The following is a 15,497-nucleotide window of genomic DNA, read 5'->3' on the forward strand; positions in this document are numbered from 1 at the left end:
GCTCAAGGTATTCAAATTAAGACAACATTATTCGAGAATGCTTTAGGCTGTCAAAAACAGACAATGATTGGAAACATTTTCCTTAATCTCATGAAGAGAAGTGGTTAGGTTAGATATGGTTATTTTTGTGAACTGTGGGCCTCATGAATGAGTTTTGGTGCAGGGCAGAGCAGCAAGTCATTTTGCTGCCCTGCGTCAAAAGGAAAGGGCAGGAATGCGCCAGATTACTGATATACTAATTAATCTGATTAATTCGGTTTTGAGTATATAAATTTGTACTCCTCATTGCAAATACGCTATTTCAAATAAGTTCCTTGTGGACATTGTTATTGCTTAGTGCAAAATACCCAGTTCACAGGGACATATGGGTTGCTCTTGTTTTTGGTTCTATAGATTACTGATATACAGCACATTCCTGTCCTTTCCCACTGCGCTGGCACTGTTTTAGCTGCCTTGCGCCAACACAGCCACCCTTGCAACATGGTGCAAGAATGTCTGCTTTGTTGGCATGATTGTTTTTGTGAAGAAAGGGGTATCTTCATGCACAAAAACAATCACGAGAGGCGTTTTCCTCGTTCTACATAGAAAGAGGGAAAAAATAGTAAAAATTAAAACATTTCTCTTCGTTACGCCTGCTCTGGGGAGGCGTGTGATTTTGGCGCTGCCCCAGGGTTACATGATTTTGTAAATCTGGGGAAGCGTCAAAATCCATGGCTGTTGTTTGGGAACACCATCTGCAACGAGCATGGAACGCCTACTTGATGCAGAGTAGAGCTTGCCTTATTCCATATCTATGAGGGCATGCAAAGCAATGCAGGGTGGCTGCTGCATGAAGCTCCAGCGACGCAGGGCATGCAAAGCCATGCTGGGTGGCTGTGACGTGAAACTCTGGCGGCGCAGGCCTCTTGTAAATGAGCCACCTGAATGTTATTGATTGAACATATGGAAGAAAGTTTTAATCCAGCGTACAGGAGCACAACTTGCCTTATTTAGTTCTGCTCATAGCACTCGTCTAATGTGTTTTCTAAGAACTGATGTTATTGCTTTTATTTAGATGTCAGATGTACATAATGCACAAAGCTACAACAAACAATATCCAAGGAAAAAATGTGCATAGTAGTATTTGGGAAAAAGTAACAAATAAGTGCGAGCGAATACATAGCTCTCATGGTTTTATGATCATTTCTCTCTTAACGTTTGGCTACACAGAATACTCTACTGTGCTATTCCTCAATGGCCGCTGAGATGCCTTGGTGTTTAATAAGGCGTTCCACACGTTCCTTGCAGTCCTTCTTTTATGTTTATAGAACGGTGACTGCTGTAGTTGCAGCTTTCGTCTGCCTCCCTTCGACTTAAAGACATAGAAGAAGGGCTACAGTGTATGTAGTTTTGTGTTTGGGTCAGGCAAAGATTGGGCACCCCCGACCGAGGTCCTCGAAAAGCCGCGGCGCAGGCACTTTGAATGGAAGTGGCGCGGTGCTGTTTGATGCATACCGGCTTCTTGTGGGTTGACAGTAGTTGGTCGTTGCGGTGCTTGAGCACGCCAGAAAACCCCATTGAACCAGGAATTTCCAGTGGGATTCCTTACAAACTCTTCGCGGCCACACCATGACTGCCTTAAGGCAAGAGCACTGGTTTCTCAGCAAGGTAAGGAAACCTTGGCTTCGTTATGGTGTGCGGGAGATAGAGATTGTGGTTAGGATGAGCAGATTTCAATAATTGAAACCCGAGGCAGGAGGGCGCAGACATGAAAGTCATTAGACTCCAAAGTAGGACTGCGAATTGGCTATGGACATGGAATTTGGAAGTACATGTGCACTGCATACAGTGTAGTCCAGTACTAATGCCACTAACTGAATATTCATTACAAACAACAGTCCGCATCTTATTTCATAAACTCAAAACTGTTCACCATCTTTAAAAGTAAGAAAACACTAAAACGTCTACATTATACCCATCAATACACAGGTCGTATAAAATAATTTTAACTGTTGTATTGAAGCCCATGTTAAGTTCCCCTCACAGAAGAAAGGTCGCTCAGGCTCAATAAAACAAAGTCGATTATTTACTAGGTTCCACATATCAGAGACTAGCCAGCCCCAGCAATCGTCACCAGCTGAGTTGAAACCCTCAACTGTATAAACACATCCTTGCAAACAACTGGACATTCTAACAGACTACTACATATCTCCCGTCCCAACATTAACTAACTTGAGAAGGTAAGTCTCCCAATATTATAAATACAACCCCACAAAATATATATCAAAAGACATGACGTATAAAAGAGAACCCTACCAAAACGTAGACTTTAAATATAGTCTTTAAGACGTAGGGGAACCATCTTGATGTGTTGTGGTTATGATCACTTATTTTGAAAACATTCTTTTAAAGAACGACTGAACTTAAAAACTCTTGTTTCCCTTTCTAGGAGATTTAATTTTAACCCAGACACCAACCTGCACTACAGTATTCTTTACTGCTTTCGGCACATCATACAAACTCTTCCTCCTCACTATCTTCTCCTTCTATCTCTCCAGGGATGTGGAATTTAATACAAAATCTACTTGTCCATGTGACAGGTTGTTTCTTAAATCTACTTGTCCTGAAACAACATTCACTTGTCCCTTTTTTGCCATGTAGTGCAGCAACAAATTATGGCAGCAATCTCATTATATGAGAGCTTTGATCGTTTCTCTGATTTATGCCAGGCCACATACCATAGTACGGTCTGAATATTAGCAATTACCTTATTTAGCCACCTGGCCGCAGATCTGTATCCTTGGTTTGGAGATAGCCGTAAGCAATAGTTTCAGGGTTGAAATGCCCTTTCAGTCTGTGCAAACCTACTAACTTGCATGTTTATGGGTTTTCACCAGCTCTTCTCTCATACTGAGAAAGGTTGGACATGTAATCCTTGACAAGGACAGAAGTAAAACATCTTCCGGGGATGTAAAAAAAAAAAAGTGGTTGGAGGGACAGTGAACTTGTAAACAGATTTTCACATGAGCAAATCTACACATGCATATTTGCTCGTGCTAAAATGGAGTTCACAAATATTTTCTAGGAGTATGATTTCGAGGCCGCCTCAAGTAAATTTGTGGGAATTCACGAAAGCCGTAAATCTGCCCTAATGCAACAGCATATACCATAGATACACCTTTGTGACTTTTATTAAGAATTGAGCATCTAATTAGGCCTGGTACTAACCAATATCTTTTGTTTTTAATACAAGTGTATCTCTTTCTCCATATGCTGGTTTCACTGTGACCGCATTCTGCTCTCTCACAAGAAGCATATCAGCACAAATAGTTTTGTTCACTGCCATGACCTGCTGTCGGAATGTGTACTTTTTGAGATCCAAAAATATTTTTGTATTTTGCTTATGTGGGTTATAATGGTGAGGGCCCAGCAGCTCCTGCAACAAAGTTTTACGAAAACCGTGTCAAAATGAGACCCGCAATGACAAAACCAAAAGGCTAACCACCAATGTCTGACCTATTGGCTGTGCCAGTGCTGGTTTATTCTCATGTTTCCCATTATCTTGTGGAAACTGGTTATACTGATTTTCCATTATGAATATTTTTTGGGAAATAATAGCATCCATCAACACATTTTGCGAACTGAAGCTTTAAGGAAATGGCACCTAAATTTCACAGTAATTTAGCAAAGTGTTTTTTTTCCTAGTTGCATTGTTTGTGAAAAACTTATTTTGAAAGCAAAGAATCCTCAATCTTGCTTTCAAGCTTCTGCAAATATTTGGATCTTATCAGAGAACATTCTGGTAGCATTATACGTTGCTTCATATTGTTAAACTTTGCACGTGTGCACATTTTTGTACTGGAACCACTTTCAGTAGTGCTGTCTGAGCTTACAACACTTGAAAAGTAACAAAGGCTTTGTATTAATAAACCATAAATACAAGTTTGAATAACATTAACACAGGGACACAAATATTACCTTGGCAGCAGACAATTCCCTTCCCTGATCCATCATGTGTTACTGTAAACTGGCAGTCAAAGGGTTTGTGCTGCAGGGGGTTGGGCCTACTTGTCCCAAGGACAAAATATACATAAAAACCTGTTGTCGTTGACACCAAACAATGTTCCCTGTGCACCGGGCTTTAGGAATTCCACAACCCTGGATTCTCTCTCCAACCTTCTACATCATCTAAATGATCATCCACCACCATCCTCTTCTTATTCACCGACACCAGAATTGCCTCACTATTGGGAAGCCTGTCCCTGAACAGTTGAAACGGTTTAATTCCCGTTGATGAGTGTGGGGTTAATAGATATTCACATGCTTTCTTCCTAAGTTCACACTCCCAGTTCACTCCCCTAACAACTGCCTGTTGCAAACGTTCCTTTAGCACTTTTATAAATCGCTCCACCACACCATTACTTTCGGGATGATCGAGTGCAGCTTTTTTAATCTTTTATGCCACTCGCCTTTAGGAACCCCTCCACCACACTGGACATGAACTGCACCCCATTGTCTGTAAGAAGGGTTGAAGGAAAACATTCCCTCTCAAATAACTCTTCCAAAAATGGTACAATCTTTCCAGATTCAACCGAGTTCACCACTTTGATCTCCGACCAGCGAGAGAACATGTCGATGCAGACAATAACATATCTGTTGCATGTTTTTAATCTTCACGGACCCAAAATATTAATTGCTATGTCAGCCTAAGGGCCCAAAGCCTGTTCTTTCAGGACCATGGGTTGCGTCCTGCATTTTAACACTCCATACAACTCCTTGCCTCCCTCTCAATCATCACATCCATTGCAAGCCACTAGTATCCCTCTCAAACGCTTTCCTTGGGTTTGGCTATCCCCATATGTCTGACATGTGCATTCTCCACCAACCTTTTCCTCAACTTGTGGAGAGTTACAAGTTTACTTCCTCTCAACAAACTACTTACAATATTTATTTCTTTTTTCACCTGTCAATAACCTTAATGTTTTCCTCACACTTGTTCTTGTCTCCTCAACCATCAGTAATCATCTTCATGACTGTCTGGAGAATTGGATCATCCACCAAATCCTTTCTCCATTCTTTCTCCTGTATAATAACCATCAGTGATGAGACACACATTCACTTCCTCTTCAAATTCTTCTTCTCCGAAGAAATAGTTTTGCTCTATAATCTCTTCTGCATCACCTGATCTTGACTCAATCGTGTCACCGCACCTTGAAAAGAAATCTGCCAGTAAATTACTGGCACTCAGTACATATGACCTATCAAATTCTAATTTCTTAAGGGCTACCACTCATTTGTGAATCCTCTAAGGTATGAAATCAACACCCTTCTTGGAAAACACATCCCGAAGGGGCTTGTGATCCGTTTTCATCACAAATTTGTGTCCCCAAAGAAACTTTCTCAACTTTATTACAGCCCAAAAGACTGCTATTGCTTTTTCTCAATTATTGTCCCTTCAGTCCCCCTGAAATAAACAAAATGGTCCAGTTCTCCTTTGGATTTCAGCATTAAAAGAGCACCAAGACCTTTTAGAGCTCGCATAAGTCATCTCATGTCTCATTATTTGGTTGAAAACTTCCCAAACGCAAAACTTTATCAAGATTAGCATTATAATTTTCAAACTCTTTCCCACACATCCCCCTCCAGATACTCCTTCCCCCTTTTTTTTTTTAGTAAACTTTTCATGCACTCTATCTTTTCGGCAAATTGCGGAAGAAATGTATTATAAAACTCTCAGAAACTTTACCACGTCCTCCTTATTCTTAGATGAGAGCAGGTTCTTAATTGCCTCTATCAATCCTGTTTTTGGTTTAATGGCAAATGCTGTTACCATGTAACCTAAGTATTCAATTTCACTGACATTGAATTTGCATTTTCTAATTTCAATGTGATGCCACTATTTTGCAGTTTTAACAATACCTCACACAACCTGCTTTCGTGTTCATCCAGATTAGACCCATGTACCAAGACATCATTCTGGTATATTTTGAGTCAGTCAATGCACTCAAACACCCTCTCCATTGCCCTTTGAAAAACGGAAGCGGCAGAGATTAGCCCAAAGGGCATTTTAAAAAACTTGAAGGTGCCGAAAGGTGTAATAAAAGTCGTAATCTCTTGAAATGGGGGTTTCAATTTTAACTGATGGTGAGCTGACGTCAAATCAAGAGAGGAAAAGCGTTTGGCCTCATTGAGAGAACACAACATTTCACTGATGTTTGGTAGAGAATACTGATCAACAACCACCGTTTTGAGTTTACTCAAGTCAATGCAAAGCCTGGCTTCACCATTAGCTTTCCTGATCATTACTCCCTGAGCAAGCTGCTTTGTGGCTTCCACTTCCTCTATTATGCCACAGTTGACCAGTTTATCCAGTTCAGTTTTCATACGATCCTTCACAAGTAAAGGAACGTTCCTCACTTTACTCACCTTTGGTTGCGCATTTGACTTTAGCCTTATTAAATGTAGATAATCTTTTAGACACCCCAATTTGTTCGAAATACCTCAAGGAATTCCTTCTCCCTCACAACCACCCCCAGAGACGGTTCTAACAGGGGGCATTTCTTTAACTTGCACTGAGAGATTCTCATTAGGATCCATTAACCATATAAATCACTTTGGTGGAACCAACTGATAAGAGAATCCCCTTTTAAGGAGACATAGATTTTCTCTAGTATGATCCTGTCCTTCAACTCAATGGTGCCCCAAGAATAACCACGAAACTCTATGGGTTCTCCACTATAACCCATGGGTTTTATGTCAGATCTCCACAAATGCACCTTCCTTTTTAGATGTTGCTCATAAAAATCCTTTGGTATTAGTGTTGCCTTGGCACCAGAGTCAAATACAATTTTCACTGGCTTATCATTAACCATAACCACCTCAGAAGATAGTTCTTTCACTTGGAGAATGTTAACATCTTTGTAAGAAACTGGCTCTATATATACTGCACCAAAGTGAGGTACAGTGTGTATAGAGTCCAAGGGTTTCCAGAGGTTTGGCAGAGGTTAAGGTTAGATAGAACCTTACTCTCCAAAGTGGTAGCTTGGTCGAGCAGTAAGGCAGTATCAGAGGACAGTGTTAAGCATTTGAGGTTCACACTCAGTCAGCAAATTAATTCACACACTCAAGTACTGGACTCTAGGCTAATTGTTTTTTTATAGAAAGATATACTGTTATTTTATTAGAACCAAGCAAGCCTGATACAGGTAAGCATTCAATTCTTTTCAGTAATAAGTTACTTATTGTCAACAGTTTTAAAAAGCAATGAAGATTGTACTTGATTTGATTTACAGGGGATGCAGTAGGTTGCAATACTTAGTAAATGCAGTACATTGAAATGAATGGCTTTTTAAAGTAAATGCATGTAAAATTACTTATGCGTTACTCTTGTAAATCCAATGCTGGACTCCTAGGTTCAGCACTGGGACACTACTTAAAACAGGTAAGTAATTACGTATTCGTAGTTTGTACGATTTTTAAAGAATAGTTTCAGATTTCAAAAGTCCACACTAAGAAACCTTTTGGAGCAGTACATTGAAATACATAGGCTTTTCCTGTAAGTTGCAGGTAAGTTACTTTTGTGTTACTTTTGTAATCCAGTGCTGGGCTCCTATATGCAGCACTGGGACATCTACTTCAAACAGGTAAGTAATTACGTTTTTGTAGTTTGTACGATTTTTAAAGAACATTCTTGTATTTTAAAAGTTGACACTTAGAAACTTTTTCACAAAGAACCCCCACGTTATCCTATGGAAGGAAATTCAATTCACAGGTAAGTTACTTTTCTTACTCAGTGCTGGACACCTGGGTTCAGCACTGGGACCTCTCCTGCAAACAGTTGAGAAAATTCTGTTAGGTTATTTGTGCGATTTTTAAGGAATATTCTTAGTTTTCAAAAGTCGACACTTTGACACTTTTTCTTCCAAAAAGTTTCTATGTTATCCTATGAGGAAATACAGGTTATCTGTTTCGAGGTAAGTATTTGGTCTTTGAAGTTAAGGTTCTGGGGCAAGACTCCGGGTCTCCCAGGGTCAGTGATGCACTGTTGTTACACCCCCAGTGGCACTAGGGCGGCCGGATGAAGAGTGTTGAGGCCCAATGTTATCCTATGAAGGATAGGGGGACTCCGGTTGGTGGCTTCTGGCAAGCAGGCCACGGGGTTGTGGGTGCAAAGCTCCTAGGGTTAAGCTCAGGGCAAGTTGGGGACCAAGTTAGCACCAAAGGGGCACCCTCAGCGGCACTAGGGCGGCCAGGTGCAGGGTGCTGTTTTGAGGTCGGGTGCCCTGTTGATTTCAATGAAGATTCTCCGGGACAAAGAAACATTGCAGGCTCGGGGACGAGGATCCTCCAGGAGTGACCACCACTTCGAGGGGTAAGTTGGGATGTTGAGGGTTGGTTAGGCACCGCTGGGTTGTGCACACAAGGCCGTGGGGTGTCTGGTGCAGGGGTGCCTTGGGACGTCGGATTTTCTTACCTGCTCTGGTTGCGGTGGGGGGTCCTCTGGATTGAGGCTGCAGGCATCGTCAGGAGGCTTGAGGCAGGTCAGGGGCCGCTGGATCTTGGGTCTGGATCGCCGGGGGACCTCCTCGTGGTATTTGTCCACTCGAGCTCGGGCTGGATTCGACGGGAGCAGAGTGTGCGGCATTTGCGGTTCCTGGCTGGCACCAGAAGCTGCAGTTCAAACACGTCTGGTGTTCACGGGAGAAACAGCTTGGAAAGTGAAGGCAGGCAGGTCCTCTGGGGTTTTCGAGGTTGCTGGCAGCTGGACATGCTGGGATTTCGCAGGAGCAGGTCCGAGGGGAGACAGGCCTGTAGGCCTGGGGCCAAGTCAGTGGGCTTCGTCCTCTTGTTGGCTCTGCACGGCTTTTCGTCCCTCTTCTCTTCTTTTCTTGTGGTAGCTGGATCTGAGGAAGGAAGGTTCAGAGTGCCCCTAAATACTAAATTTGGGGGTGTTGCAGGTTGGTAAAGGTCAGGGACCAATGGGTCCCTTCCCTGGGGTGGGTACACCCCCTATTCTGCCACTCTCCAGTGGGAGGAGGGCAGGAGCCTGTCCCTGGTTGGCTGGATCCCCCTCATCCTCGAGATGATGGGGACTTGAGGTTGTGCTTCACCTCGCCTCCCCCACCTTAGGGTTGGAGTTGGCAGAGGTGGGCACACCTCTCTTCCTCACATGTTTTTCCTGCCGGTTCTCCCGCCCAAAGTGGGGGGTAGAACCAGTGGGGACCAGTTGCTGATTACAGCAAGTGGTCTGGAGAAGCTCACAAAGGCGGCAGGCCTTTGAAGCTTCCCCCGCCCATCCTGGAGGAGGGGACCTAGCACCTCGTCCCAGGATGTGCATTGTTACAGGCCCTCGAGAGCGGATGGCTCTCGACCCAGGGGTCCAGCAAAATGTCTGGTGGGTGGCAGCCTAAGCAGCCACTCAGTCGGGACACTGGTTGTGGGTAGAGTTCAGGGGGCATTTCTAAAATGCCCTCTGTCGTGCGATTTACATTGAAACCCACACTGGCATCTGTGTGGGTACAGTGTGCTGAGTAGTTTGATACCCAGACTTCAGTGTATCCATCATGGTACTGTGGGGTTCGAAATGACAACCTCCCAGCACCATATACTCATAATGGTACACTGCACTTACAATGTCTGAGAATGGACTCAGACACTGTAGGGGCACAGGGCTCTTGCCTCTGTGCCCTCACCACTGGCATAGTGCACTCAGCTAGAGGGGTGACTGACCTAGGCAGTGGGTGGTAGGCATGGCACATAGGGATGTGTGCCATGTCGACTCTTCACTTTTGATCTGCACCAAGACACGCAGCCTGCAACGCAGTGTGTTTGTGAAAAGGTATAGGGCCCCCAAGGGTGGCACAATTGGTGCTGCAGCCCTTATGAGCCTTCTCTGGTCACAGTGCCCTGGGTACATGGGGTACCATTTACCAGGGACCTACCAGTGGCCAGAGTTGCCAATCGGGGTTTGGGGAATGAACACAGGCCCTGGGGTCCTGATTGGCAGGGCCCCAGAGCACATCAAGTCAAAAGGCATCAGTAGACTTGCAACAACAAAAAAAGGGAGGGGGGTTACTGCAACAGAAACCCACTTTCTCACACAAGGCCCCCCCCCCAAGCCCAAAGGCCAGGAGACTCAGCCAAACCTGGGTGAGTCTTCCTAGTCTTTCAGGCGAGGAAGAGTAGGGGAAGTGGTTTGAAAGTTGAAGGGCCTACCCTGCCTTACATCCTTTCATCCAGGTCAGTCTCTTTTGGGAACTGGCCTACCTCAACAGTTTTAGGGCCTAAGCACAATGTTCCTCCCCTAGCTCTTTAGTGTCCTCACCCCATCTTTAGTTTGGGTTCAGAGGTGCATACCTCTGCAATTTCTAACTTAGGCTGGGGCAGGGCCCAGCTTACCCGCAGAGGTTACCCACAACTTGAGCAACCCCACCATGACCAATAGGGTCAGGGGGCATCCTTTTAGCTCTTCCCTGATAGGTGAAGTAGCTGACTCACAGGCTTCCTTGGGTTGGGGGGGCCTGGGGGCCTGTCTGCTGTTTTAGGGAGGGGGTCACCACACTTGGTAGTGAACACCCTTCTTCCACCCTTTGTTCTGTCAGCTGAGGAGCCATCAACTCAGACGGGACAGTTGCCTGAGTAGTCAGGTCTTTTTGTTGGCTAGGGGTACTTTACCAGTGCCAATTTTGGGGTTCTCCCTTATTGGGATAGAATCTCCCTGGCCCACTGGAACTGTGGATAACAGTTGCCCACCTCTCCTACACTGCTTCCTCTTTTTCTTGTGGGGCTTGGCTGCACTAACTGCAGGTTCAGCCCCCCCAGGTTTCTTGGGTGAGGTCTGGCACTGGGCCAGTACCTCTCTTTGGCTCCGACCAACCCCTGGGTGGTCATTCCCAAGGAGACAATCAAGGGGGAGGTCCTTACTGACTAGCACCTTTCTCCATCTAAGCACCCATCTACTTCTAGGGGCACTACAGCCACAGACCTAACCGTGACTCCCCCTGGGACAGTCCTTACTCTTCTGGTTTCCCCTCGGATATACTGGTTTGAGAGAACTAACCTGGCATGCACCACAGTGTGACTGGCACAGGTGTCTCTCAGGGCAGTGGCTGGGATTCCATTCACCAGGACGTGGTGAAAGGGTCTACTCCCTTCTGGAATTTCCAGCTTACTTTTTGGGCCTATACTCAAGTTAAAGGCTAGGAGGACCTCCTCAACTGAGGAACTTTCCTCCAATGCTACATTGGCAACCCCTGGAGTTACAGTAGTAACCCCTGGGGCTGAACTAGGGGCCTTGTTTTTAGGACAGCTAGGGTCCTTGGTGTGGTGTCCTGCCTTTTGGCAATTGTGACACCAGACTCTGTTGGGGTCCCAATTCTTGCCTTGGTACCCTGGCTTAGGTTGTGAGTTGTCTTTGGGCCCACCCTCCTGAACAGGTTTTTGAGGGGCTACCTGGGACTCCTTACTCTTTTATTTAAGGGGTTCACTATCCTTCTTCTTGGGAGGCTTTGTGACCCCTTTCTTTTGGTCACCCCCAGTGGACGTCCTAGTTACCCTTGTTTTGACCCAGTGGTCTGCCTTCTTTTCCAACTCTTGGGGAGAAAGTGGACCTAGGTCTACCAGATACTGATGCAACTTTTCATCAATGCAGTTACTTAATGTGTTCCTTCATCAACAGGTTGTAAATTCCATTAAAGTCATGCACATTGTTTCCAGTTATTCAGCCACCCAGTATCTTTACTGAGTAGTCTACAAAATCAATCCAGGACTGTTTCTGGGTTTTGTGAGCCCCCCTGAATCTAATTCTATACTCCTCAGTGGTGAGTCCAAATACCTCAGAGTTCTCTTCATGAGGTCATAAGACCCAGCCCAGGCATCAGTAGTCTGTCTCTACAGTTACCATGGAATAGCTCCCAAAGGAGTGCCCGCCAGAAAGTCTTCTTCACCCTCCTGGCTTCACAAGCCCTCACAAAGGCTGTAAACCACGTGGTGATATCATCACCCTCCTCATATTTAGGGACAATGCCTTTGGGGATTTTAGGATCATAAGATTGCTCTGTGCCCTTATTATTTGTATTGCTGCCACCATTGATGGGTGCTAAACCCATCTCCTTTCTTTCTTTTTCCAGAGCCAGGAGTCTGGACTCTAGATCCAATCTTTTGGCCAGCCTTGCTAAAAGGCTGTCCTCATTGAGGCTGCCCTCAATGTCCTCACTGGGACCTGTACCACCTGTGTGGCCTCAAGGTCCCCATAGGTTAAATCTTGGAAACAAGGGTCCAGGGACCCTTTCTTCCCTAGGAAGTGATGGAGGGGGTTCCTATCCCCTTCCTCCTCACCTCCTTCCGGTTGGTCATCACCATTCTCAGATGGGTGGTCCTTGGCATACTCAGCCAACAGCTCCTGGAGCTTTTGTATGGTTGGATGCTGGCCCATGGCTATGTTTTTAATTTTGCATAAGGACCTTAACTCCAGAAAAGATAGTTGGAGGTAAGGGGTGAGGTTGAGCTCCTCAACCATTTCCTCTATGCCATTATTGTTATCTTCACTAATAGCTGGGTTCTGTTTTTGAGACATTCTAACAAAGTTCTAAACCCTCTACCCTCGACTATAGTGACTTTTTATTTTCTAAAATTCTAAAGGGACTTAAGCAAGGCCCTAACTAGACTTTTAGTAGTTTGGTGAAAAAATGCCAATTTGAAAAATCAGAATTCTAAAGGCAATTTCAGAGTTCTGTCGTGTGATCAGATGGTAACCAAGTAGTCCAACAAATGCAAGTTTGTTTGCCACCGCTGGTCCACCAAAGTAAGAAACTGGCTCTATATATAATGCACCAAAGTGAAGTACAGTGTGTATAGAGTCCAAGGGTCTCCAGAGGTTTGGCAGATTTTAAAGTTAGATAGAACCTTACTCTCTAAAGTGGTAGCTTGGTCAAGCAGTAAGGCAGTATCAGAGGACAGTGTTAAGCATTTGATGTTCACACTCAGCCAAAAAGTAAAAAGATATACTGTTATTTTATTAGAAGCAAGCCTGATACAGGTAAGCATTCAGTTTTTTTCAGTAATAAATTACTTGTCAATAGTTTTAAAAAGCAATGAAGAGTGTACTTGATTTGATATACTGGGGATGCAGTAGGTTGCAATACTTAGTAAATGTAGTACATTGAAATGAATGGCTTTTTAAAGTAAATGCATGTAAAATTACTTTTGCATTACTCTTGTAATCCAATGCTGGACTCCTAGTTTCAGCACTGGGGATATTTACTTAAAACAGGTAAGTAATTACGTATTCGTAGTTTTTTTTTTTTTTGAAACCGTTTATTGCAGTTCGTAAAAGTTACAGGTATGGGCCTACAACCATCCGGCCGGCCGCTAGAATGACAAAAACATATTGCACACATACAGTAAAAGTCTCTAGGCCGTGCAGAGCAGTGAAACAGGAGTAATCAATGGTGCAGGCCACACAGCTCCAAGCCCACAGTACGGTTCCCTTTTCTTGAAACAAAACAACACCAAAAAACCACACCCGCAAGGCAACCCGCGGTCCAAACTAACAGCACGTGCTCCATAAGTGGGGGATCCAAACCAGCAGCAGAACTCTGGAGAGGGGAATGGGAATAGATCAGGGACTGGGGGACCGCGCGCCCGCGGCTGAGGGAGGGGGGCCGTCTAGGGAGACGGAGCAGGCGAGGCAGCCGGTAGCAGTGGTGGCTCACAAATACCCCCGCGGTAGGCGTTCCAGGGGCCCCAGAGTTTCACCCACGCCCCAGGCTTACCTCTCGCCACATACACCACCTTTTCACGAAACATACACCAATCCATATGCTCTTTCCAGGCCGACACCGCAGGGGGCCTCTGGGATCCCCACAATTGAGCAATGTCGCGCTTGGCTATCATGTATCCCAGAGTCACCCACCGCGTCTGCGGGACCGAATAGTCATTCGGTTCCCATACATTCAGCAAGCATCTCCTCGCTTCAGGCAGCAGCGCAACACGCGTCACCACACGCAGGACCTCATGCACACCACGCCAGAATCGCTCCACCTTCGGGCACTCCCACAGTATATGCATGAAAGTCGCCAACGCACCACAGCCACGCTTACACATTCCGTCACCAGCAAAACCCATACGCAGAAGCCTTGGCCCTGTCACGTAAACCCGGTGAAGGATCTTGAGCTGGACGAAACGAAGGCGAGCCGGGATGGCCACCTCTTTCGGAGAGGCCACCGCGGAAATCCAATCCTCATCGTCCAGCTCCAGCCCGTCGGCAACCCAAGCCTCGCGGAGACTAGTCAGCAGGCACGATCTATCGTTGATCAGTTTTTTGTATATGAGGGAGATCGTGCTGTCCGGGACATGGCCATCTAGGACTCTGTCCTCCAGGGGGGAAGACTCCGGAATGGATGCGACATCCGGGAAGACGGAGCCCAGCGCATGGCGGACCTGTAGGTACCGAAAGTACTCACTGCCCTGCAGCTGGAACTCCGCCTGCAGCGTCTCAAAAGTTTTGAATCCCCCCCTCGTCCAGAGATCTCCCACCGTGCTGATTCCGATCGTGTCCCACTTCTCGAAGCCCTTCGACGTCCACAGGGAGCCCAACCTCTCAGACGCATACAGCGGTGACGCCCGGGTCAAACGGTCCTTCCACCCCATAGCTGCATTAGCCGCGTGCCAGACACGCACCATGACACGCGTCGGTCCCGTCAAACGGGAGTCGGGCGCGCCAGCGTAGAGCGCTCGATTGTAATCGCCACCGGGCAGGAGCATCTTATCCATCTCAAATGCCGGGTTCAAGGCGGGCCCGTAAAGGCCATGATTAATTGCAGCTAGTTGGGAGGCCCAGTAATACCGTTTAATGTCAGGGAGGGCGACCCCCCCATCGTACCACGGGAGCGTCAATTTAGCCAGAGCAATGCGCGGCCTCCCGTCCCAGAACAGGCGCCGCTGGAGGCCCTCCACCTCACGGAAATAGCGTGCCGGGACCAGGTCCATAGTATTCTGGAGGGCGTAGAGGAAGCGTGGCAGGGACATCATTTTAAACAAGGCCGCTCGGCCGAGCGGCGAAAGCGGCAGACGCCGCCAGCGCACCACGTCCTCCCTCAAACGCCGGAGGGGGGGCAACAAATTCCGCTCATAGCGGGCCTCCGGATCAAGAGTGATATAGATACCCAGGTACCGAAAACCTTGGGAGGCAATCTGGATCGGACAGTCCCGTGGTAGGGCCGGAGCCTCCCCGGAAAGCACATATACACAGGATTTCGCCCAGTTGATGACCAGGCCTGAGTTGCGACCGAATGAACGCAAAACATCAACCAGGACGATCAGTGATTTACGCGGGGAGGCGAGATACAGAAGGATATCGTCAGCATAGAGGGACACACGGTCCTCATGCTCGGGGGTCCAGCGGAGACCACGGATAGAAGGGTGCCACCGCAGCCACTCCGCCAGGGGCTCCAGGGCCAGAGCAAACAGGAGAGGCGACAGGGGGCAGCCCTGTCGCGTACCCCTCCCCAGCGCGAATG

The 15,497-nt window shown here is 46.3% G+C and overlaps 1 protein-coding gene across 1 annotated transcript in view; it reads left to right on the forward strand.

The window, feature by feature from the left end:
- Positions 1–1,411: 1,411 nt before the first annotated feature.
- The window catches only part of NDC1 (NDC1 transmembrane nucleoporin), a 370,234-nt gene continuing 356,148 nt past the window's right edge, over positions 1,412–15,497 (forward strand). Inside the window, exon 1 of the mRNA XM_085602585.1 lies at positions 1,412–1,647. Coding sequence (XP_085458711.1) covers positions 1,609–1,647 — 39 coding nt within the window. The 5' untranslated portion in view covers positions 1,412–1,608. The remainder of the gene's footprint in view (positions 1,648–15,497) is intronic.

The sequence above is a fragment of the Triturus cristatus genome, chromosome 4_2 (genome assembly GCF_964204655.1).
Source record: "Triturus cristatus chromosome 4_2, aTriCri1.1, whole genome shotgun sequence".
In the NCBI taxonomy this organism is placed as follows: Eukaryota; Metazoa; Chordata; class Amphibia; order Caudata; family Salamandridae; genus Triturus; species Triturus cristatus.